At 48.3% G+C, this 25,637-nt stretch overlaps 1 protein-coding gene across 1 annotated transcript in view; it reads left to right on the forward strand.

Moving 5' to 3' along the window:
- Positions 1–25,637, forward strand: part of LOC119389391 (cGMP-dependent protein kinase, isozyme 1) — a gene marked incomplete in the record, with an annotated part of 765,645 nt that overhangs the window by 122,336 nt on the left and 617,672 nt on the right. The window contains 2 exon segments of the mRNA XM_049413534.1: positions 16,405–16,518; positions 23,524–23,629. Coding sequence (XP_049269491.1) covers positions 16,405–16,518; positions 23,524–23,629 — 220 coding nt within the window.

Consider the following 25,637-nt stretch of genomic DNA (forward strand, 5'->3'; position numbering starts at 1 on the left):
GGACTGCTGGGATGTCGCAAAAAACTCAAATGCATTTCATTCAAACAGTCGTTTTCTTTGCAGAACATTTTGCACTCACCGAAAATGCCTCATTATTGTCATTTTGAAAACCTCAGAGGAGAAAAAAAGCTAGTTATTTTATTTTCTTGTAACAAGAAATATCCTTCACGCTGCAACGCCCTCAATACACAATGTTTGAACATTTCTCATTTTGGTCTGATAAACATGATGCAACATGTTTTTCTAGAATATCGTTCTGCAGTCCTCTGAAAACAATCCGAATAATTTTCACGAAGACTGAGATGGGGTTTCTTAAATATAATTTTTTTAATTGAACAACAGTTTTTTTATGTTTAGGCAACAAATTCTATTGCTTCAATATTTACTAGGCAAATACAAATGTAGTGGCCTATTACTCGCATAAAGACATCTCCGTGATGTAAATATTAAAACGCTAACACGTTGACAGAAGCATCAATTGCGTCCCAAAATCGACCGAGTTTCGAAAACGCTGCGTTTTCGAGAATATTTCAAAAATAAATTAGTTCCTCAGAATTCCAGAAGATCATATGAGCCCTTTCTCCTTTGCATCTATTTTCGCTGCGAACAAATATATTGGCAATATTTAGCTTGTCTGGCTGCTAGCATGGTGGCGAATTTACGAAAACGCACACCCCGTAAAATGGCTGTCGCCCGGCGACGCTTGTCGCTTTTGCCTTTGTTCAAAATTTTTTTATTTGAAAAAGAATTGTGATTTCGTGCTAATTCGTCATATAGGCATAATGTACAAAATAATCAGGAAAATCGGAGACGTCAAGTGTATGACATTCTTTTATCTTTAGTGGACCAAGTACCAAAAGAACGCGATAATTTTACGCTTTTTTTCTTTGTCCAAGAAACTATAACGGCAAGCAGCTCCTCTTGATTTAGTAGCGTTCGTCGTATGCGCGCTAACTTATAATTATTCTTCGGTGTGTTTTCTAACCATGATCGAAGTCTCCTGTTGTTGATAGAACTTTACAAATACAGGGTGTTTTTTAGGGAAATACAGATTTTTTATATATATGCTATGATACTCGAGCCCCTGTCATCTTCACAAATGAACTCTACGCCGAGGCGGAAAAACTTTGCTGCATTGACAGTTGAATTCGAAGAAGTAAATACCAAAATTCATTAACTAACTTCTTAATTATTAAGTTTACAGCAGTTGTTTATATGCAAGAGTTGTAGGACGTGACAATTTATGACATGCCCATATTTAAAAAAAATTGTGAAAAACGCACGTAAGTTGAGATAATAATCGCCGAAAATCAAATCCCGAATCTACGCGAAAGCGAAACTGAGCGCGCAGGAAATCCGTCATTCCGGTTTCATCAGAAGAGAAGCTTTCTTGAAAAGAAAGGTGCAACTGAACACGGTCAGGAAAAACGGCAAGCCGTCTCAAATACCCAATTTGACCGCCTATTCTTTGCGTTTGGTGTGTTGTCCTTATCCGTTTTTTGTTTTTTTTTGGTAAAACTCGAAAGAAGTGCAAAGAACCCGTTCGCTCGTCTGCGAGAAGTAGCGCCGCTGTGGCTGCTGCCTAAGTTTAAGGTGTACTGTGAAAGAAAAAGGCTAAATTGCGGTTTTCTTGGGTACAGCGCGAAACAAAGCTATAAGCACTACACACCAAATGCAAAGAATACGCGGTCCGATTGGGTATTTGAGACTGCTTGCCGTTTTTCTTGACCATGTTCCGCTGCGACGCGCCTTTCTTTTTTATTGCGATAACAATTATATCGACACTCTCGGATGGTTTTTGCCGTGGACGTCGCCGTCATGTCCAGTGTTAGTTTATGTATGTATTTATATATCTGCGTGAAAAAAAACACAAAGAAAAACAATTCACAAAACACTTTCCGAAGCGCGGATTCGAACGGGCGACCGCTCGCACCGCAGTGCGTGGCGTTAGACGGCTCAGCCACGGAGCGTACGTCCCCCTGCATGCTATCGGCGAGCTATTTATATACACCATTCACCGCTGGCGGTAAGCAGAGCACGGGGGCATTTCAGCATGTTATCTGCGTTAGCAGCGACATGGCGCGAACGGCGCGCGTTAAAGGCCGTCGCCCCGCTGGTTGCGACGCGCGCGCTCCACTAACACCTGTACTTTGCCCTACAGGGCGTAGTCGCCCGCGCACGCACGCTTATCTCTTGATGGGGCGATTTGTTCGTATTGTGCTTTCACTGTAAAGTTTGCGTTGATGTTACAGAGCGCACATATGTCACTTTGCTCGCTGCAGCGATCGCGTTTGTGAAAACAGCGCGCTGCTCAAACACACAGAAACAACTGTGACAGCTGGCTGTTCGCGCTCGTCCTGTGTATACCTGTGTGTTCGTTTCGTGCGTCCTTTTTTGTGCTTTAGCAGCGCGCTTTTGGTGTCGAGCTGTGGTCGTTAGTTCACGCTCGTCCTGTGTGTGTTCTTTTCGTGCGTGATTTCTGCTTGAGCAACGCACTGTACGTTTCGAGCTTATTGCCGTTCTTCGCGTGACATTCCAACTTGTTCCTATCGCATTCGTCGCCTCTCTTTTGCGGCGAAACTGACTTTTTTTTCTTTGGCGGAGGCGGACTGCGCGCCAGAGACGACGCGCACGGCAATCGTACCCTATGGCCAGAGTCGCGCTGCCATCGACTGCAATCGACGCAGACCAAATGAGAGCGGCGCTCTGTGGAGCGTTGATGGTAGAACGATTGAAACCGCCCATTAGCGCCAAACTTGGCCTGATCCGCGCCTCCCTTACGAACGCCTTTAGAGAACACATCGTCGCTAGTCTACTTCATGAATGTGTTACGGGAACGAGAGTATATATGACAGGATAATGACAGCGCGTCCATCTTCAAAAAACATGGTTGATCCCTCTGTCATAGGAATCGGTACAACGCGAAAGTAAAACGTGTCTTCACAGACGTAGTTGAGCGTTTGTTGTGCATTGTTTCGCCCCGAGGGCGAAGGAATGTATGCTATAGAAACAAGTTGTAATGTCACGCGAAGAACGGCAAGCAGCTCGAAACTTCCAACGCGCTGCTCACGCAAAAAGAACTCACGGAACGAACATACACAGGATGAGCGCGAACGAACATCTGTCACAGCTCGACAGTTAAAGTGCGCTGGTCAAATACAAAGGAGGACGCACGAAACGAACGCACAAGTATACACAGGATGAGCGCGAACTGTCACAGTTGTAACTTATTTGTTTGTGAGCAGCGCGCTCCTTTCGCAAAAGCGGCCGCTGCAGTGAGCGAAATGACCTTCGTGCTCTCTGTAACTTGAACGCAAACTTGCGGTGAGAGCGCAAGACGTACAAGATAAGCGCGCGTGTAGGAGCGACCACGCCCTGTAGAGACGCACGCTCATCTCAACGCGGGGGGCGACGACATTTAAAGCGCGCTCTTCGAGCCCTTCGCGCCATCTCGCTAGTGATAACGGAAACACGCTGATGTACCCTGATCTCTGAGTACCGCCACTGGCAAATGGTGTGTATAAATAGCACGCCGTTAGTATGATGAAGAACGTGCCGTTTGTGGCGGGGTGGTTTCGCGCGGCGCGATGGGGATCGAGAGGTCGCGAGTTCGATTCCAGGTGACGGAACTTTTTCTTGTAGCCATATGTTAGTCTTTATATTTTACAACGTCATATGCGTGACGGAAATGCGTCAGTGGAGCCGTGGTGGACCCCGGCATAAAAAAACTTTCGTGTTAAAAAGAAAGAAAGCACGAACAAGGCGATGCATTAGAAAAATAGAACGTACAAGGGAACATTGAGATAAATATTAGCGATGCATCTCCACGGGACGCTTTGAACAGAAAAAGGTGGGATTCTCAAAATGTGAAATATGTACTTAAGAAGTGCCTTTGATTTCTTTCCCATTTTTATTTTTGCTTGAGTTTAATCCTGGGGTTTCCCGTTCATTTTCTAGATCACTGTGGCCATTTCAATTAGGTAGATCGGCCGGAAGATTCTGTTGCGATTCGCTGGCAGCGAGCAGACGTCTCTAGGTCTAGAAACCCAGGGAAATGATGAAAAAAAGACGTAGCGCATGATAAGCGTGAATCTATCGTCGAGCACCGACTAGATAACTGGTAGACACCCCGTTTTGTTTAATTTGCGTCGGTGCTCTCTGGTATCATTTCGGACTTGGCGCACGTGCAGTTCACTTATTTTCAATTACGCTAGTGAAATTGCACATGGTTGACTTAGGTATCGATACTTGAATGGCCCATCTCGCCGCCAGTCGTTACACGAAATTTCGGAGACATTCATTTCTTCTCTGCAATTTCCTATGGCCGATAATTATTGTTGAGGTTTAACGACCCAAAGCCACGATATGATTATGAGAGACGCCGTAGTGAAGGCCTCCAGAAATGTCGATCACCTGGGGCTCTTTAACGTGCACCTATCTCTAAGTACACGAGCCTCAAGGATTTTCGCCTCCATCGAAAATGCGGCCGCCGTAGCCGGGATTCGATCCTGCGAGCTGCGGGTCAGCCGTCGAGCACCATAACCAGTAGACCACCGCGGCGGGTGATATGTGTAGTAGGACGTCCTCTCTTTCTCGCTCTCTCTGGGTCGTCGCTATCCATTTTTTTCGTCTCCCAGTACATTTTATGTAGCACCCTACTTGTCGCGCTACTGAACTACAATAATTCCTTACCGAACTGCTCCGCGGTGGATTCATATATAAAGGGTCCTCCAGCAGAAACGGACGCAATAAAGACGACACCACAATGCGCTAACTTCTGAAACTTTCTTTCCAGGTAACATCACCCAGCCATTTATCTATGCTGACAATGGTGGCACAGCAGTGCAAACATTTCCCCATCAGAAAGGCGGTCTCCTTGTCTCACAGGTCGATTGATGGGGCACTAACACCCGTGTCACTATTGAGAGAGACAGCTTGGACTTCAATAATATCTCGAACATTTTTATCTTTGTGCTTCGCCGGGACCATACCTGAGTCACACATTGATGCGCAACCGCATTCCTTACCGTAGGCAGACAAATGACCGTAATTATTGGTATTTGTCGCGTTTACCCTTTGTTCTCGTAGTCGATTAATAAGACACCCTCCTGTCTGACCTATGCATTTATTTACACAGCATAGCAGGAGCCCATAAACCACTCCTTGTACGAAGTCAACAGGAGGATTACGATGTCTTAAGATCGACTACGAGAAAACAGGTTAAACGCAACAAGTAACAATAATTACGGTCATTTGTCTGCCCATTGCTGGGAATGCGGTTGCGCACCAATGTTTCACTCGTCTATCACCCTGGCGAAGCACAAAGATAAAGGCGTTCGAGATATTATTCAAGCTCAAGCTGTCTGTCGCCATAGTGACACGTGGGTCAGTGCACCATCAATCGACCCGTTAGACCAGGAAACAGCCTTTCTGGTCGGCAAAGGTTTGGATTGAAGTGACACCATTGTGAATAGACAAATGGCTGGGGGGTGAAATAATGTTGATCAAGTTAACGCATTGTGGTGTCCTCTCTCTATTGCGTCCTTGTCTGCTAGCGCTGAATATGTTTTCGAACAAAAAGCAGACGCCGCTGTGAACAGCTCAGGAAAATCACTCAGAAAAATTTGCAAGCGCAGTTGCCCCTTACTCAAGCACCCTCTTTTGATGCAGATGCCCGTACAGAACAGTGGCCCTCACCCGCGCTCTTCAGAGCGCTGTCGTAGAGCAGATCTTTCGTCACACAACAGATTGCTGCAATAGGTTGATAGCTGACACGAAGCAGGAGCGGCGTTTGCATCAGATGCGCGTTTCTGCCACGTCCCAGGCGGAGCGTTTTATCCTGTGCTAAACTCGCATAGTAGTCAGACTCACGCGCGCAGGAATCATAACGGGAGAGAGCGATTGTGTTTCAGGACGCGCGCTCACGCAGCTTCTTGCCCCTGTGTCATCTTCGTCCACTTGTATAACTCAAACGACTTGCCTTGGCAAGGCGAAAGCCTTAGATGCCTCATCAAACGCGAAAATCGATCGTCAGCGTCGGTGCCGTCAGCACGAGTGATGCAAAATCATCATCACGTTATGGCGTCACCATATGCAGTCATTATGACGTCACAGATCGCCAATATTTGTGCCGTCATTATTAAATCGTCATGACGTCACTAACATGACGTCACATGGTGGACATCAGTTGTTGTGTCAGCGTGGGTCCATGCAAAAAAGGTGCGGACAAGTGTCCGAGGAGCGAATGACATTTATTGCCACATGTTCATCGTTGCGTGGCCGGTCCCGATAAGCCACCGGCAGGCTGCGGCGCGTGTCGTATTTCTTTCACGCGCCTGCGCATTGTCGACTCGACGATCTACTGCGGCGCTCAGCCGGATACCCACATCCCTCCCCTTTCATACTGCCTACTTTAACAAGCTGAACTCTAGCTTGATATCTATCCGGTTGTCGACGGTTTCTAGTCGGGTAGCGTCTCGCACCCGCCGCCTGAATCTCTTGCGAAGCGTCAGGACCACTGGTGGTAGGAGTGGAGGATGTCACTGGGTCGACGCTCGGCTGAAACACCAGGAACTCGGGTCCCTCCTGGTCCGATACCTCGCGGTCTGGATCCGTGGTCCGCCGGAGCAGCTGGTCCTTGTGACGACGCCAGGTGAAACTGCCCCTGGGAGTAGCACAAACGGTGAAAGGCAAAACGCCAGACTTCCCCACCACAACAACAGGGACCCATTTGGGTCTTTCACGATATTTGCGAGCCATCACTCGGCCACCGACTGCTATGTCGCGATCACGACGTGCGCGAGCCATGGTTTGCATGAACTGATTATACTCAACCCTTCTTGACAACATCGAGTCGGCTTCGCAGTCGTCGTCCTAGACACAAGTTTGCTGGTGACTCATTAGCTCGTCGCATGGGGCGCGTTGCGATAGGCAAGCAAAAACTTTTAACGTCTCAGATGTAACGAGTCCTTTCCAATAGATTTACGAAGAGCATTTTAAGTGTCTGAACAAAATGCTCTGCAAGCCCACTTGACCTGGGATGATATGGGGCTGTAAGCACGTGATGACATCCCATTTCTTTCACGAAAAACTCTAACCCTTCTGAAGCGACCTGCGGGCCGTTATCAGTGGCTGTCACAAACGAGCGTGTCAAGAAAGCGCGCGCGCCGCCGCTTTCAGACGACAGCGGGAATGCAGGGCGCCAAACAAGCGCACGTAACGAAAAAAACCAAGTATTAAAAGACGCCGGCGCGGCGCTCCTCCTGACCCACTCGGAGCAGACGGCCAGATCAAACGTCCGGCAAAGCCTGGAACCATCTCGAAGGAAAGCATGATGCGACGCCGAGTGACGCCACCGCGAGCGGAATCGACGGGAAAAGTCTCGCCCTTTCCCTAGCTTTGGCTACGCTGCACGCCGGAGAACACTCCCGATGCTTGTGGAAACCGGGGGAAAGGAGATAAAAGCGCGCATCGACGACCAGTCAGGGAGTCAGTCGGTCCGGAGACGGTGAAGTTATGCTGAGTGTGGCTCCGTCAGCCAAAGAAGAGGTGTTTATGATGTGCGCTCAGTCGATCGTCGATCTGGAAGAATCGGATGACGACGCCGTGTGAGCAGTGACAAGTTTGCGTGAGTGTTTCCTGGAAGGGGCTGGAAGGCACATTCGGGGCCGATGACAGGAACTACGACAATCAGCACTGGAGTGCGCGTGAGCGTTTCCTGGAAGAGAAGCATTCAAGTTCTGTCCAAGAATTGTGGACTAGATACGCTGTTTAGATAGATGTTTGTACTGCCTTAACTGATAATATATTTCGTTTGTGTTATCAACTCTCGGCTCTGACTCGGTCTCTGGACCACAACCGGCGTTCGCTGGCACACTAAAAGGACCAACTCTAAATTGTCGGCGCTTTTGTGGCGCGTTTCGAGGGGCCGATACGTCCGCTCTTGGAATCCGTCCTTGGAATCCGCCCGGTGATTGCAATCCCAATTAACGGGATTAGTGATAGTGACATTGGCTTCTGGGAAACCATATCGCACAAACAGCCCTCTCAATCTGTCAAGTGTAGCGTCCGCCGTAGTCGAGCGCATAACATACGTTTACGGCCACTTGGAGTGCGCGACTACAAGAAACATTGCGTGCAAAAAGGGGCCAGCAAAATGTATATATATGCGCTGCCACGGCGCTGTTGGCCAGGACCAAGGATGAAGGGGCGCTTTGCACGGTTCGCAACGTTTCCCTTGACAACTTACTAAAGCCTTGACACGACTGTTCGAGGTCCGCCTCGATGGAGGGCCACCACACGTAGCTCCGCGCCAGTTGCTTGCTGCGGACGATGCTGGGCGCCCTTCGTGGAGTTCGTCCAGCAGCAACCTTGCCGCCACTTGCATCCCGAACATGTTGCAGCCTTGGTGAACTGTGAGCTCGTTGCGTCTATCAAAACAAGGCTTCTTCGTGAGACACAGACGACTGCCACCCCGCACTAACAAAATCCATCACTTTACAAAGCAAGTGGTCCCGAAATGTTCGCGCAATGTCTTGGCTTCCAAGTGGCATTGACTGCAACCGCAACAAATAAAAGGTTTCCTCTCGTTCTCGTGATTCGTCTTTCACAACTGATAGTGGAAGACGCCGAGCAGAAGTCGACGCCAGCGCTCTCGCTTGATCGTGTGAAGATAAGCGAATACCGATAAGCTGACAATGTAACAGCGTAGCGCTGCAAACGTGCTGCTGCGATGGTCGCTATGCCCGTTGCTGGGCCCAAGATTAGGCAGTTTTATAATAGCGTACGCAAAGCTTTGCGTTGGCTTTTCGCGCAACTGCGCATGCGTCCTACGCTAACCGCTTGCGGGCTGTCCTTTAAGTGACGGAAATAGCGGGCCGCAAACGCTAACGCTAACTTCGCGTACACTATTCTAAAACTACCTATTGTCTGAAGCAGTTTACGGTCGGTCACTAACGTGAACGAACAACCCTAAATGTAGAAATGAAACTTCTTAACGCCAAATATTATGGCAAGGGCCTCTTCCTCAAGCTGGCTGTATTTTTTTACATTGGTCAACGTACGCGATGCGAAAGCAACTGGCTTCGTGCAGCCATCATCCAAAAGATGAGAAAGAAACGCGCGTAAACCATATTGTGATGCATGGCATGATAGCTGCAACAATTTGCATGAGTCGCAGTGCGTCAAAATGGGCGGAGAGGCTAGCACCATAGGTCGGCAAACTCACTCAGACTCGCTCAGGCTCAGATCGAGCCGTGAGTCTGAGTCTGAGTGAGTCCGGGTGAGTAATATTTTAGTGAGCTTGACTCCGAGTGAGTCCGGATCAGAAACATTTTAGTGAGTCTCAGTCCGGTATAGGGAAGTTTTGGTGAGTCTGAGTCCGAATGTGGCCTAAGCGCAAAATATATTTCTTGAGTGAGTCTGAGTGAGCTCCACACTTCTTTGCCGACCTATGGTTCTATCTACACAACGTCAGCATTACTATCAGGCTTATCTCGGCTCACGTTTATATCCCGCCGACAAAGCACTAGAGTTCATACACCAGCTCAATATTTATTCATCAGAGGCGTGAGTTACGTAGAAGAGAGGGGGGGGCAGGTTGACCTCCCCCCCCCCGCGAACACTTTCACAGGAACTTCTTGATAAGAATATATCGTGTGAGTCACCACTTTCAGTAAAAATGTTTTTACTGAATTGTAACCACTTATAACTCATATTTGAAGGTTCGAGATCAAAAGGCGCCCAGTAGAGCACCAAATATGCGAGTTATTGGTGTTAAAAAGCATTGACACGATGGTCAAAAAATCACAGCATATCCACGGAGTGAATGATGATGAGTGGGCGAAGCTGCGGAGGTTCATCGGTAAACCGTGAATCTTCCGTGAATTCTGCCCAGTACATCATCACCGACGTGAGATCGGGCGCGTTTATACTAGAGGTTCGATGAGTTTCGACGACTTGCAGCTCACTTTAATTTTACATGTACGCTGTGAATTTTCATTGTTTAGAAAACCATTGCTTTAGAAAACATCTGGCGTCTTTCGTTAAGCAGCTGGCGTCTTTTCGTTTTGCTTTAGAAACATCTGGCGTCTTTCGTTGGTTTATTTCATCAATCAACGGCGTTTTGAACAAAATTTTTATTGTTTAATCACGCACAGGAGAAATCTCACCAGGCACTACCTTGGAGGTAAACAATGTCTGCTAATGGGAATGAGAGACCGAATAAGTCGGCTTTTAGCTAACACTTACACTTCTACTTCTACTAACGTTTCCTACTGGAACATGCCAATGGCTGCTAATGGGGAATGAGAGACAGAAGAATTCGGCTTTTAGTTAACGCGCACGCTGCGAATTTTTTATTGTTCAACAACGCACAGGAAAAATCTCCCACCGGCACCACCTTGGAGGTCAAGATCTGGTACTAGCGTTACGACTGGTTACGCACTACTACGACTACGAGGGACGAACGGGTGCCGCCTTAAGGAGCTTCGCTCCAAAAAAAGTAATTGTACGCTAACGGACTCATGAGTCGACTCACTCAGACTCACTGAGACTCAGGTATAGCCGTGAGTCTGAGTTGAGTCCGAGTGAGTAATAGTTTGGTGAGTCTGAGCCGAAGTGAGTCCAGTTGAGGAAACTTTTGGTGAGTCTGAGTCTGAGTGAGCTCTAGGGGCAAAATATTATTCATGTGTGAATCTGAGTGAGCTCCACATTTTTGGCCGACCTATGGCTAGCACGCTCGTAATCTTGGTGAACGCTTTCCTGGCAGCGCTTATCTCAGCACCACGGTGTGCTTTTACGTTGAAACATGAAAAAATGGTTGCGCTACTGTTGCTAGGTTAGGAATGAACTTACCGTTGAAACTGACGACTCCCAGGAACGACTGCAGCTGCTGCCTGTATTTAGGGGCTGGTGCCTTGAGGAGTGCGTCAAGCTTCTCCGTAATTTCCGAGATGCCTTCAGCGCTGATTCTGTGACCGACGTAGCGAAGTTTCTGCTGGAAAAACGAACAGCTCTCCTTGATGCGGACGCCTCTTCCAAGAAGTCATTTTAACGCAGCTTCCAGGTTCATGAAATCCTATTCGCTATCTTCACCAGTCGCCAGTATGCCGTCTAGGTAGCAGCAAACCCCGCGTAAGCCCATCAGCAAGGTGGCAATTACTCTTTAGAAAATCCGGGTGCGGACGAAATTCCAAACACGAGTCGATTAACAGCAAACAATCCTGTCTGCGCATTTAACGTGAGGTATTGTTTTGACGACTCCGATATAACCACTTGCTGATAGGCCCGATTGAGATCAATCTTCGAGAAATGCCTACCTCCCTGAAAAAACTTCCGAACAGGTCGCCCACCTTCGGCAATGGGTAGCGGTCGACATCAAGGCACGGCTTAACGTTCGTCCTGTAGTCGTCGCAAATCCTTATGCTATCATCTTGCCTTGATTACGGGTACCGCTGGTGTAGCGTATTCTGATGTCGTAACCGGTGATATAATCCCCATTTGCTTCATTTTAGCTAACTGAGCGTCAAAAGCTTCTTGCAATGCAAACGTGACATTCCTGGCTTTTAGGAATGTCGGCTTCATATCGGGTTTAAGAAAAAGTTCGGCGCGCTCTTCTGTTATAGTGCCTAACTCAACTTTGAAAGCGGGTTCGTACTTCGCCAGCAATGCGTCGAGCCTCTTTTTTACGCAGATATGTGTAGCAGTGTACGACCTTGAAAGGTTCTTCACGTTCCAGATTTTCGCCCACTCCAGCCGGATGGCGTGCAGCCACTCCCGGCCAAGTAGAGGTGGTCCACGACGTAAAGCGGAAGACGCACAGGATGTTCGACGTGCTGCACGTTGACCGAAGGGACTCCCTGGGGTCGTACCAGTGCTCCTGTGTAGGTACGAAGTTTTACGGTACTAGGCTCCAACACAGCCGAAGGAAAGAGCTGACGGAACTGAGTCGTTGACATGACGGAAACAGCCGCTCCCGTGTCTAGCTCCATGTTCAACAAGACGCCGTCGATAGTCATCTGTACGGTGACTGGGTCGAGCTTAGCCGTCGAGACGCCGTTTAGACTGATGGTCGAAGCTTTCCGCGACGCAACCGTCAGCATCTTCACATTATTTTTCTCCGGCTTTTTCCTTGACCAAGTCTTACCACCACTTCGGCAGGCTCTCTCGATGCGTCCTTTTTTGTCGCAATTGAAACAGAATGCGTCCACATGAGGGCACTCTTCACTAATGTGTTTTGGGGAACCGCAGCGAAAACAGCTTTTGCTTGTTTTGAGGTACTCCGCTTGCACCTTGTGCACATCGCTGACTGCAAAGTCACTGCCGCGTGCTTCAGCAGCACTCTTTTTAGCCGCTTCCATGGCCATAGCCCGCTCCACCGCTTTCCGGAACGATAACTTGCTATCTTCCGTGAAAAGCACTCGCTGAATGTCTTCTCGCAGGAAGGCCACACAAGAAGCGATCCCGAAGGGGCTCGTCCAGCGCGCTTTACGAAGCTCGGCGGCATATTCCGATAAGGACTCGCCTTCCTATTGACACATCCGGTGACACTTGGCCCGCTCTCCAATAACGGACGGCTTCGGGGACAAGTGGTCGCTCAAAATGTTGTTGAGGACTTGAAAACTGTTCTAGAAGGCAGTTCTGGAGCTGTTAATCACTTCAACAGCCCACAGGTCCTGTGACCGATGATGCTCAAAAACGCGAGCCCCTTGTCGCTGTCGGGAACCGGTTGACAATCAGGAACGACGTAAGCCGCTCTACGTACGAAGTGGAGTCTGCCCAGCTGGCCCAGTCTCCCGGCGAAGTGCGTCCCCGCTTCAGTCATGACGAAAGTCACCGGCTTTGCACACCGCAAAAAGACGGTCTTCTTCACCGAGCAAATTTCGGAAACACTTGCCTTCCAAATTGAAGAACGACGACTTGAAATCTCATCTTCGTTGCCAGTTGTTGTGTCAGCGTGGGTTCATGCGAAAAAGGAGCAGAGAAGTTTCCGATGAGCGAGTGGCGCTTATTGCCACATGTTGATCGTTGCGTGGCCGGTCCCTATAAATAAGGGGCATGATGCGACGCGTGTCTTGTGTTGGTTTCGCGCGCCTGCGCATTATCGACTCGACGATCTACTGCAGCTCTCGGCCGGATACCACAGTCTTCACTATGGCCGCATCACTTGCTCCTTAGTGGCACGGACGCAGTGCAAAACCAGGGCAGGTGCAGAAAGGAGCGGATGATCAGTACATCAACTGAGAGGATGGGCTCCGAGTCGTCTTAGGCGAACGCACGAGACACCCTGCGAGTCTTTCCTTACGGAATTGTGCTGCGACGCTCCTTTTCTGTAAAGTTTGTCCATAACGCAGTGGCGAGCTGTTTCGATATAACCTGGAGCCTTGCATTTCCATGAATAATACCACAAAATAAGTGTTCCTTTAGGGGATGGGGGGTGATTTTTGAATATAGGTGTGCTATAAATAATCTGACTAGTATCATTAAGCAGTGGGCAGAAGAAGTCGGGGGTACAGTCGTTAGACAGGACACTGGTAAGCTATCCAAAGAGACGAAAAACCTCATTAAGAAACGCCAAGCCATGAAAGCCCCAAATGCAACCGACAAAATAGAGCTGGCGGTGCTTTCGAAGTAAATCAATAGGCGTAAAGTAGCCGACATAAGAAAGTATAATATGGAGAGAATTGAGCATGCTCTACAGAACGGAAGAAACCTCAAAGCTGTGAAGACAAGACTGTGCATAGGCAAAAATCAGATGTATGCATTAAGGGACAAGGAAGGCAAGGGCACAACCAATATGGATAGAATAGTGGAGTTAGTGGAAGAGTTCTACAGAGATCTGTACAGCAGCCGAGACAGTCAGGATGATAGTGTAAGAAACAGTAATAGCCCAGAGGAATCTGACATCCAACAGGATTGACAGGAGAAGTAAAGAAAGCCCTAAAGGGAATACAAAGAGTCAAAGCCGCTGGTGAGGATCAGGTAACATCACACCTGTTGACAGACGGTGGAGATATTACGTTAGAAGAACTGGCCATCCTCTATACGAAGTGTCTCTCGACGGGGAGGATACCAGGATCTTGGAAGAATGCCAACATCATCTTGATCCATAAGAAAGGGGACGTCAAGGACCTGAAAAATTACAGGCCCATCAGCTTACTGTCCGTTATCTACAAGCTATTTACAAAGGTAATTGCTAACAGAATTAATACGACATTAGAGTTCAATCAACCAAAGGACCAGGCAGGATTTCGTACAGGCTTCTCAACAATAGACCATATTGATACTATCAATCAGGTGATAGGAAATGCGCGGAATACAACCAACCCCTATACATAGCCTTCGTAGATTACGAGAAGGCATTTGTTTCAGTGGAGACATCAGCAGTCATGCAGGCACTGCGGAATCAGGGCATCGACAAAGCCTATATAAACATAATAGAAGAAATCTACAGCGCATCCACAGCCACTATAGTCATCCAAAAGAAAGCGACAGAATCACATTAAAGAAGGGCGTACGGCAGGGAGACACAATTTCTCCAATGCTATTAACCGCGTGTTTACAGGAGGTTTTCAGGACCCTAGATTGGGAAGAATTAGGGATAATGGTTAATGGATAGTATCTCAGTAGCCTGCGATTCGTTGATGACATTGCATTGATGAGTAACGCGGGAGACGAATTACGGCTAATGATCACTGAACTGGATACGGAAAGTAGAAGAGTAGGTCTGAAAATGAATATGCATAAAACTAAAGTAATGTGGAACAATCTTGGCAGAGAACAGCGCTTTGCGATAGGTGGCGAGGCACTGGAAGTTGTAAAGAAGTACGTCTGCTTAGAACAGGTAGTAACCGCGGATCCGAACCATGAGAGTCAAATAACTGGAAGAATAACGATGGGATGGGGCTCATTCGGCAAGCATTATGAAATAATGAATGGTAGTCTACCACTATCCCTCAAGAGGAAGGTATATAACAACTGCATCTTACCGGTACTTACCTACGGAGCAGAAACCTGGAGACTTACAAAGATTGTTCAACTTAAATTCAGGACGACGCAGCGAGCGATGGAAAGGAAAATGATAGGTGTAACCTTAAGAGACAGGAAGAGAACAGAGCGGGTCAGGGAACAAACTGGGGTTAAGGATATCATAGTTGAAATCAAGAAGAAATGGATATAGGCCGGGCACGTAGCACGTCGGCAGGATAACCGGTGGTCATTAAGGGTAACTGACTGGATTTCAAGAGATGGCAAACGCGTGAGGGGGAGACAGAAAATTAGGTGGGTAGATGAGATTAAGAAGTTTGTAGGTATAACGTGGCAGCAGAAAGCGCAGGACCGGGTTGATTGGCGGAACATGGGAGAGGCCTTTGCCCTGCAGTAGGCGTAGGCAGGCTGATGATGATGATGATTAAGAAAGGGGAAAAATAGACAACCATCCGTTTGCAGCACGAAGCCACCGGGTGGTTGTCCATTTTCCCCTTTCTTAACCCTTCCGCCACCTTGCGGGATTCCGCAGAACTGATTTGCATGATCATTAGTCCCGCCCTACAACTTTTTCAAATAAACGACTTCCCTTAGGTTGATTATAAAAAATGCTAATCAGTGGTTTTGTTAATTTCGATGCAAATTAAGGTGCGACAAAGTGCTTCCGCCTCGACGTAGAGTTACTGTGCGAAGACCACAGGTGTCTGAGTGCCATAGCATTTGCATGAAAATATCTGAATTATCTAAAGAAAGAATCACCCTGTATATAGACAGCGTTCATGCTTTGTTAAATGGACACTAAAAAGAAACTATGAATCTGTTTAGATCAATAAATTGTGCTCTGACAACTCTAATGTCGTTATTTCGCCATCATAGGTTTATTAATACAGGAGAAAATCAAGATCATTGTTTCATTTTTTAATTTCGCGCCGAAATCTCCCCGTGTGAAGTCACGGATTTAAAGTGTATTTATCGTATTTTGGCGCCACTGGCTAAACAAAATTACCCCAAGCTTGGTATGTTAAGTCTATGGCCCCCTCAGAGGGCAATGTACTTCATTTTTACCGATTAGGAACTACGTAGTCCCTAGTAGGCGCCGTCAAAGCATGTGAGGTCACGGCGAATGGTGCGGAAACGTCCAGGTGGCGTCGTCACCCACATTTTGTTTTTGCGTGTTTTCTCGCCTACTAAGCGTCTTCTCGCAACAAGCGTGGTGTTTTGGTATCGCGAAAGTGTACTTTACTGATATGAGAAAAATCGTTTTGCTCTTTAGTGTCCCTTTAATATCAGGTGATTGCAGAAGCCATCAGGATTTTCAGCGCCGCGCATAAGTTCCTTCGTTGAGCTTATTATTTATTTATTTATTTATTTAACTATTTATTTATTTATTTATTTATTTATTTATTTATTTATTTTCAGAGGGCGAGCTGGAGGTTGAAAAAGACGACCAGGTGTTGGGCCGCATGGGACCAGGCAAGGCGTTCGGAGAGTTGGCCATACTCTACAACTGCACCCGCACGGCAAGCGTCAAAGGTACGCGCGCCATCATTACCTGCAAACTCAGTGTGTGTGTGTGTGTGGGAGAGATCGGCATCGAGGTTATCGGCCGCAGCGCCTTGCTTCTTAGGGAACAGAACAGAGCAACGATAGCCCGACCACAAACAAACAAATAAATGAGCAAGTCAGAGAAAAACATCAACTATTCGCTGGCTCAAACATAAAAATGAGGTAACATTGGCTGGATCTTCATTGGCGCTGCGTCCAGGCTCGCCTTGTTCTTATCCATGTGCATGAAGGAAAGGTTGACTAAAATAAACAGTGTGGAGCGCCGAAATTAAAATACGTAATCCTGAAAAGAAATGAGGCAGTGCAATGCGTGTTCAGCGAAAAGTTAGCTACTGTAAGCTATTATTCATAGCGGTCAGTGAGAATAATTAGCACAGTAGTTCGTGCAATAGAAAGAATACTTGAACTAGGGGCCGCACACTCCCTATAACTCCCATGATACACGCTCTCGCATGCTGATACGCTGCGGCAGCGCCGCTTCAACCACTGGCGGCTACCGGGTATCCTACTCGGAATAATTCACAAACAAAACATTTCTTCTTTCAGAAGCCACGGATGTGGCTATTTCGCGCAAAGAAATCACAAGGGAAGGGTTAACGGGGAGCACAAACTTTCGACTGTTTATTCCAAATTTACTGCAGCGCGGGAACACGAGCTGTCACTAAAAGGTAAAGATGGGGCACATTTGCCGGCCCACTGCAATTCCCACAAGTGGGAGCCGAATCTGCATAAAACTCAGATTCTGGGGAGAAGCAGGGACACCACTGCTCGAGAACTGTTGGAAGCTGTTCACATAAAAGCACACGGTTTATTATGCATTAGTGGCACTTCATTGTTCCTTTCGCAGGCAGAGAGCACGTTCTTGCATCGCAGGTTGTGATTAAGATGGTATCCGATTGTTGTGAGCCTGCCCTTTTGCGCGTGTCTATACCTCTGTATTGCATTGCACAAAACGTTATCTGTTCGATGTTTGCCTTGCTTTCCGCGCATGCCTTTGCATATATATATTACTGCAGTAAATTTGGAATAAACAGTCGAAAGATTGCGCTTCCCTTAACCCTTCCCTTGTGATTTCTTTGCGCGAAATAGCCACATGCGTGGTCCACAAGTGTTGGAGGTTGGGCCAGTTGGTTCGTCGTACTTGAACTGGTATAGCGCGTTACGGGGAAGAAGAAACGGCCGAGCAGACCGACACAAGAGGACAGAGCGCTCTGTCCTCTAGTGTCGGTCTGCTCGGCCGTTTCTTCTTCCCCGTAATGCGCTATACCAGTTCAAGCACATCCGTGGCTTCAGAAAGAACATGAAACGACTAGCCCAACAACGTGTGCTTCTGGAAAACATTTCTTTCGTGACATCACTGATGAGGCCACCAAATAGACTAAAAGGGCGCGAAACCGAGAAGAGGAGGGTTGCCGCGGAAGCCCTCCTTTCCCACTGCAAGCGAAGTGCGTTCGAGCTATCTTGCAGGTCCGCTCGGGCGACGTGGCCGTTCGTTAAATTTAGTTTGACATCTTTTTAAATTTTGTTCGTGTGTTACAAGATAAATGTAAGTGGTTGCGAAGCTTCCAAAGAAGCCCATACGTTCACAAAATGGCTGCTCATCAGCTGCTCATGGGCCTTAGCGCCATCTGGGTCAGGAGGGAACACTTCCGGCGGAACAAAAATATAGCGGATGTGACGCAATATCTGGTAAAAAAGTGACGTCATTTTGTTGGCACTAGCGCGAAATTTGACCTCAAAATATTTTTCTTAGGCCCCTGATTCCTAAGGACTCGCGCTATGGCGAGCCCTTGGCGAATGCGCTTGAAGCCAACGCTAGCTAAACTAATATCGACCCGTGACTAAACAGCGGTGTTTAAGTGTACCGCCGTTCAATTCGCCTTGGTTTTACCAGGAAACTTTATTCTTGCAGCTTTTATTTTGCGTTCGTGTCATCTTCCACAGCGGGATTAAAGCAAGGAGCAACGTACCACTCATGTTTGCAGCGTTGCTTATTTGCTTCGCACATGCGCAGGGGACTTAAAGAGCGCATTGCATGTGTGCTTCAGTTCTAACGAGAAGAAATGACGCCTGGTCACGCCAAAATAATGATATTTAAGTTTTAGTCAATTGTCACAATGACACAATAACGCAATCTCGCAATAATTAGAAAAAGTCCGTACACTACGTGCACTATGTTATGCCTTATGTTCCTGTGGGATGCCGTGTCGATGGAAAGACACATCCCAACATAAAACATAACGACTGTTTATTAACGTAGCAGTAGCAGCGGGGCGAGCATAGCGACGCTGCGCTTAGTCGGGTGGCGAAGGAATGATAACTTCCGAGCTTAGCAGCTCGGGTTTATAGCCACCGTCGGTGACGTAAGCCTCCGGTGACGCTGCGGTGGCGCTGTCCCTTATCGGAGGCGTGGTGCAGCATACGTCACGCCAGGCTGGCTAATGACGAGGCGGTGCCTGCGCCGGTTTGTGCGCAGTGTGTCGCCACATTCCGAAAAATACCCTTACGCGTAACGCATCAAGACATGCGAATTGTAGCGCGACAGATAACTTAGCGATCTGCTCACAGATAACAGGAAACATAGTAGGCACCGCGTGTCCACGAAGGAAACCGGGCAGCAGGAATACTGATCCATGTAAATCAGGCAAGCACACTACTCCGAACCGTTGCCCCGGTGTCTTATCTAGTAGAGAGGACTCGGCCAAGCGTACGCATGTTGCTATTGGCCTCGAGATCTTGGACAAGCGCCCTCTCGCGTGTGACGTCAGAGCGGGAACTCCACTCTCAGCCACGTTGCAGCAGCGGCTGCTCTTGTATGCGGATCATCTGCTTCAGGCGCGAACTTTGTCGAACGAACAGCCTCGCGACGGTCAACTAACGCCTGCAACGAATGTTTTCGAGTGTAATCTTGAGCTTGTTTTAGTTGCGGCCCAATCGACGGGGCCAAGAAATCCCCCGGACGGCCGACGAGTGCGCCGCTGCCACCGACCGCATTGCTGGTAAGAAAATGAAACTATGTGTGAGTGTTCTCGCTCGTTATCTTGTTTCCGCCTATCGATACTAATTAGTTTGGGTGTTTCTTTCGATATTTCAGTAAGCGTGCCGTTCTCCAGCATCTACAAGTATATAGATAAAGCTTGTCAAAGGTCGCCTTGCCTCATCGAGGGCGAGGTGGTGTACGACGCAGGCCAGGTTGTTGAATGCGCGGTCGAGGCCGTCAACGGAGATCGCATCACCGACGCAGCTCTCGTCCTGCAAACAAGTGCGCAAGTGCCGCCTTGTTGATCACCCCCCTGCCGATGCCCGTGATCGCAGTTTGTCCTGTAATATTGGTTCAGTGAGAACGATATTACGTCGTGGTTCATATTAATACCGCGCAGGGCCATCGCATGGGCATTAGAATATAACAAATAGTTAATCGCTGATTATACCACTCACAGGTCCACAGAGATTAATGTGGCAAAGGCAAGCTGGGTAGAGTTTCACGCCACGCAGCCTAACGAAAAGCTTAAAGAGCTCCGCTTTTAAAAAAGTGTCTGCCTCAGGTGAAAAATTTTAGAGAATGTGTACTAAACAGCGGCAAAAGGTTTCGTTTATGACTTTATGATAAGCAGTCCGCTAGGCGCGCGCTTGCCTTCATAAGTAAAATACCTATGTAGTACACCATCCAAATGCAGCCGTGGTCTCAGATATCCTGCGCCGCTCAGCTGAGCTCACGAGGCGCGCTTACCTGCGAGGCGATTCGGAGGCCGCGTCGTCAGCTCCCTGTCTAGGGGCCTTCGCGGCAGGTTGTGGGACGGCATCGCACCTGGTGTAAGTCTGGGTGCAATAAACGCCTTAAGTATTGCCGAGGCTCTTAAACACGGTGACAAGCTTACCTAAGAGTGGCGCGTACGGTGGGTAGCAGAAGTCACTGTCCGCGAAGTGCTTGCTGCACAATGTCGATGATGGCGTGGGGCGCTTTCCCATTCTGAGCTTGCCTTAGGGTAGTTGTAAAAGCTAACGCCTTTCTCACGAGCGGACGAAGCACACTGAGGCACAGAGCAGTACTTCACCATTGCGCAGCACTAGCCGCGGAGACAAGCGCCCGCAGTTCAAGAAACAAAGAGCTGTAGTTCTAAATGAACGTTAAAAACATACCCACGGTTGTTCGAACAGCGTCAGTAGCCACCATAGGCAATATAACTAATTGAACTCCTTTTTTGTTGAGATTTACCACAACGGTGGTATCAACACGGCGCTGGGCCTACATAGCAGACGAAAGCGCGCGAATCCCCGCTCTGACGTCATACAGGCGCCGTTCGCAGCGCCGCCATCGGTCGCACACCAGGCCAATAGCATCCCTGAACACCACATCGTTTTCGCGAGTACCGAGGAAAGCGTTCGGCGTTAAATGTTAGCCGCGTCGTGCCGTTGTCCGCTGAACGCCGTAGCCAACACGTTCACCAAAGATAAAGCGACCCTGGCAACATCGCGCACACCAAAATCAAATTCTCACCACAATAATTCACAGAACGCATGCCAGTGCGAAACACCAGAACACGTGAGGGGCGTGTCGTCGCAGACAAAGTTAAAAGCCCACCTTTCCATGCACCGCAAGGGTTGCACTGAATAACAATGACATGCACCTCTCATCAGTGGGCGCTAAGGAAAATGTTTTTCGTAATAATTAAACACTGTCATACATTCTTGGCACATTGCGCCTACATAATATTGTTCGGAAAATAAATGTAATTTGTAAGACATAAAGATTGCGTTACGCTTGAACAAAACTTGGTTTTTGTTATTAATGTTTGTTCCCTCCAATCATAGTCGCGCTTCAATCGCAGCACCCATAACTCCCCTTGCTGGTGTCGTTGGCAATAGGTTCTGAACCGTTTTTCGCCCGAAGCTTCGCGACCTATTTGGATCGACCTTGCGTGTTGCGAAGTGTACCAACCAGAGCTGACCTATTTCTCAATAAGACAGAACTCCATCAGCACAAGCAAAATTTAAAGCCTTTCTTTTTAATCACACGTTTTGTACTAAAAAACAGACATACGCGTGGTGTGAAAGTGTCAGTCTGCAATATGCACATACTGAGCAAAGATTGAACCCAGAGCAGGCCGCGTCGTACTCAATCACAGCGAATGCCGCTGGGGGCAATGTTTCGGCAAGTTGACTGGTCTTCGTCGGAACAGCAGCACTGCCTTGGCGAAGAAGAAGAGGCCACTTGTCGAAACGCGGGCTCCAGCGGCGTTCCCTGTTAAACTATTTCCGAAAGCATCACTGAGTCCACTACACGTTTTTCAGTGACAGTATTAGAAGTAACAGCCCACAAAATTTCAAACTTCCATGAACTGGAAGGAGCCTCCATCACATCGTTTGAACTACATGCCAAGAGTAAGAGATGAAGAAACTGCGTAGCCGAACAAACACGTATTCAAGCATTTGAATAAACGTATTTTGCCGGCAGCAGGTAGGCTGTCGTGTTGACGAATTAGTCTATTGCGACACTGCGTTGACACCAGTCCAGTCAGGTTTGCAGAGAACTGGGTTTACTCATGTACTCATGCGAAATAAATACGTGCTCAAATAATGGACCCAAATACTTGCTCTCACCCGTGTTAAAACACCAGAGAGCCGCGCAAGACATGTAATGCCCCGTTTTAGCCTCCTTCTTCGAATGCATGGTTGACCTGCTCAACTTGGGCTACTACGGCTTCCGTTCGCTGCGCGCCACATAAGATGTCTGATCTTTCCCGTATTCATACTTGGCACGCCAACCGAGCGAGAGAACCGAGCGCGATCCAACTTGTGATATCGCTGAGCGAGTGGCAAGCGCTACGAACATAAGTCACCCAGTTCCCGATTTAAAATTCACAAAATAAGAAATAAGAAAGACAAATAAACAAAAGAAGAGTTCTTTACAGTTCAATCAAATTTCTTTATTTGTAAAAACACGTGAAAGACAGTAAATGCGAACGCCAACCTCGCTTCGTTCAACCAGAGCTTACGATGCCCGCCAACCGCTGCGAGCGCGCATCTTCTTTGAAGCCAAAACTGGCGCTCAGTTTCGAGGGCCTGCTTGAACGCCGTCCGTCCGCTATTACAAGCAGAGATTACAAGTACACAACGTTGCTCTCCCAACTACGTTACTCTGCGCCTCGTTGCAAGCCACCGAGATAGGTGCAAGTCACGGCAAGGTAGGCACGGTGAAGCGTACCAATCAAACGTGCAGGCGCCTTCTCTCGCGCTTTTTCGCGTTCACTGTACAACCCGGCTGAAGCACTCTCCACTTTGGCGCGCTCATCGACTCTTGTCAGCCGGGGAGAGGAGGAAACAGAGCAAGAGCAGGCAATTTTCAAAGACAAAGGAACATTCCGCAAACAAAAGAGTTTCATCGGGCGGCTCAGAATAAGTTGCCGCTTCTCGCATGTGCTTGCGTTGGCGGTGACATGAATTTGACTTCAGGCACAATGTAACACAAGTAGAACTCAATCTGTTACGTTATAGCAGCCCTTGTGAGCGCCACATCGCAGGTATCTCCCCCGAAAATCTATAAGATACACTGGATAGCTCATTTTCACCAAGTCCGTATTGCACAAAGGAGGGTTGTGTGAAACTGCTGGCATGCCAAGGCATTCCACAGCGTACATCGCGCACTGTACCGTGGTGCTATATTCTCGTTTTATATCGGTCAGAGTTTTTCCCGCCCGGTTTTAGATCCACCATCGCGACACGCTGTACTTCAGCGGGGAGGACTCGTGTATTACTTTTACCAGCGTTTATTGGTTCTGTCATAAAAAATGATGTCTGGTTGTTCAAACAAACCACACGAAAGAGCAACATTTGTTGATTTCATCACGGCTTAACGCACACGTATCGGATGCCGGCTTTTGAACGCATGCCAGGTATAAGGGTGTTGCATTTGTTTGGAATGAAGGGATCGAGTGATGGAGAACTGTCGCTACCTTCACTGTGTTTTTGCAGCGGTGACGAAAGCCAAGGTGTGGGTGCTGGACCGACGCGTCTTCCAGGCGATCATGATGAAAACTGGACTTCAGAGGCAGGAGGAGAACATCCAGTTCCTCAGAAGGTAGCCAAACTCAGCGTGTGTTTGCTGGACTTTTCTGTGGCGACTGGGGCATGCATTTTGTGCTATTGCCAATGTGTCACCCATTTCTGATAGTGAGCTGACAGAGGCCTTGGGCTTTAGCGATAGGACTGAGAGCCGGCCTCCGAATCTCTTCAAGCCGACTGTATAAATGTTGGAACGGACGTCGGGCTTCCATACTTGCCGACCTGGGCATGGCATATAAAGTTGCAAAACAAGAATATTAAAGGAACACATAACCTAATACTGACGCATTGATGTTGCGCCTCAGATATGTGTAATATTTACTTTTTGATCGACAGTGTTCACAAGTATGAACAGCCGTACCAGTTCAAGATGGGTGGGCCTTGAGCAAGTGGTTCAACTTTGGCCGGGTGGCTGAATCGCGTGACAGACAGACAAACAGAAAGACAGACAGACATACCAAAATTTCTGCGTTTAAGTTCCCCAAAAAAGACTATCGTCTTTAAAAAGAACAAGTGCAGTTTGCAAAAGCGCACGGTTGCGTTTGTTTTTCTTGGCTGCTTACAGTCCACCAAGAAGGCAGCCCGAGGTAAATATTTCAGTAAAGCCAAGCGGTATAACCGCTATAGCTGCAGCAATGATGCCTGTACATACAAGACACTACCTCTTTGCTATGCCAATAGACCCTTTTCGAAAAAGGGCGCCCCTAGCGCCGCGCACGCAAACTACAGTCTACCGCCATTGTGAGGGCGCCCCAGCAGACGACGCAGGCGTGCCAATGCGTGACATTTCAGCACCACCGAATCGTGAACTGTCATCAACTTTTTTCGTAGAGACGGCGTGCTGCAATGGTGCAGACGTGCTGCGTTCCCATGTGCCACCATCGAGGATATCGCTACGAGAACAGCGATAACGTACGCGATAGAACTTGAACAGCAAACGCACGTGCTCTCTCTCCATGCGTGATGTCAAACGAACGTGCGGAAGGGCGCCGTTTTGTAAACGCGCTACAGAAACGGACGTGCTTATTTCACAGCGCCATGAGTAGCCTTGCCTTTACGAATCAATAGTCTTCTCCCGAGTGCCTGCATGCGGTGCATTGCGATACATTGTTTGTGCAGAAATACTGCGAGGGTTCGTAAGGCCAGCCATAAAAATAAAAAGTACATACAAGCAATTTAGTACATACAAGCAGGGGCGTAGGCAGAAATTTTTTTCGGGAGGGGGGGGGGGGGGCGGGCACCTTGATCTGAAGTGAGGGCCGTGCAGGCAGATGTGATCGAGTGTCATTTTGTGCTTTGTGTGCCATGGCAAAAAAACTTTCGGAGGGGGGCACGGGCCCAATGTGTTCCCCCCGCCCCCCCCCCCTGGCTACGCCACTGCATACAAATATACCCAACGCGTGGCGTCCGGAAAATAGTTGCGTGGTGTGGCTTGCGGCAGACAGGATTTTCACCGGTAGCGGCGGTCGCATAGTTCCGCGACAGTGACGTCCTTCCTTTCCTTCGGTGAGAAGCTTGTAGTTTGTAGCTTTCGGCGAGAAGTTTGTAGCTTCGACGAGCCTTTTTTTTCCCGGTCCGGGCGCGCACGCGAGTTTGCTGTGGTCACGGTCCCGCAACCGCGGCAGTCGAGCCAAACCGCTCGTCCAACGAAGGGTACAAAATGTTGCTCATTGCGCATCGGAAGCACCTCAGAAAGACCAACGGAGAGTACTAAGAGCTCGTTCAAGCACGCAAACGGTGAGATTTCAGCGGATGACACGGAGAACTAGCCGCCAACACAAACATCACAGCACTCACGCATTTGACGGCTCGCTTTCCATGCCCTCACGATGGCGCGGGCTATCCCACGCTCCTTTGCGAAGCGAAACTGACGAAAAGCCCGCCGTCAGGTGGCGTATTTATGAAAAGGGTCTACTGTTCATGCACGTGCACACGCATGGTCGCGCGTTCGCTTCTAGAGCTCCTAGAGCCGGTGACAAACTCTCACGCAGTAGTGCCTTTTTATTTCCACCGTTTCACTCGCA

The sequence above is a fragment of the Rhipicephalus sanguineus genome, chromosome 1, assembly GCF_013339695.2.
Source record: "Rhipicephalus sanguineus isolate Rsan-2018 chromosome 1, BIME_Rsan_1.4, whole genome shotgun sequence".
Taxonomy (NCBI): Eukaryota; Metazoa; Arthropoda; class Arachnida; order Ixodida; family Ixodidae; genus Rhipicephalus; species Rhipicephalus sanguineus.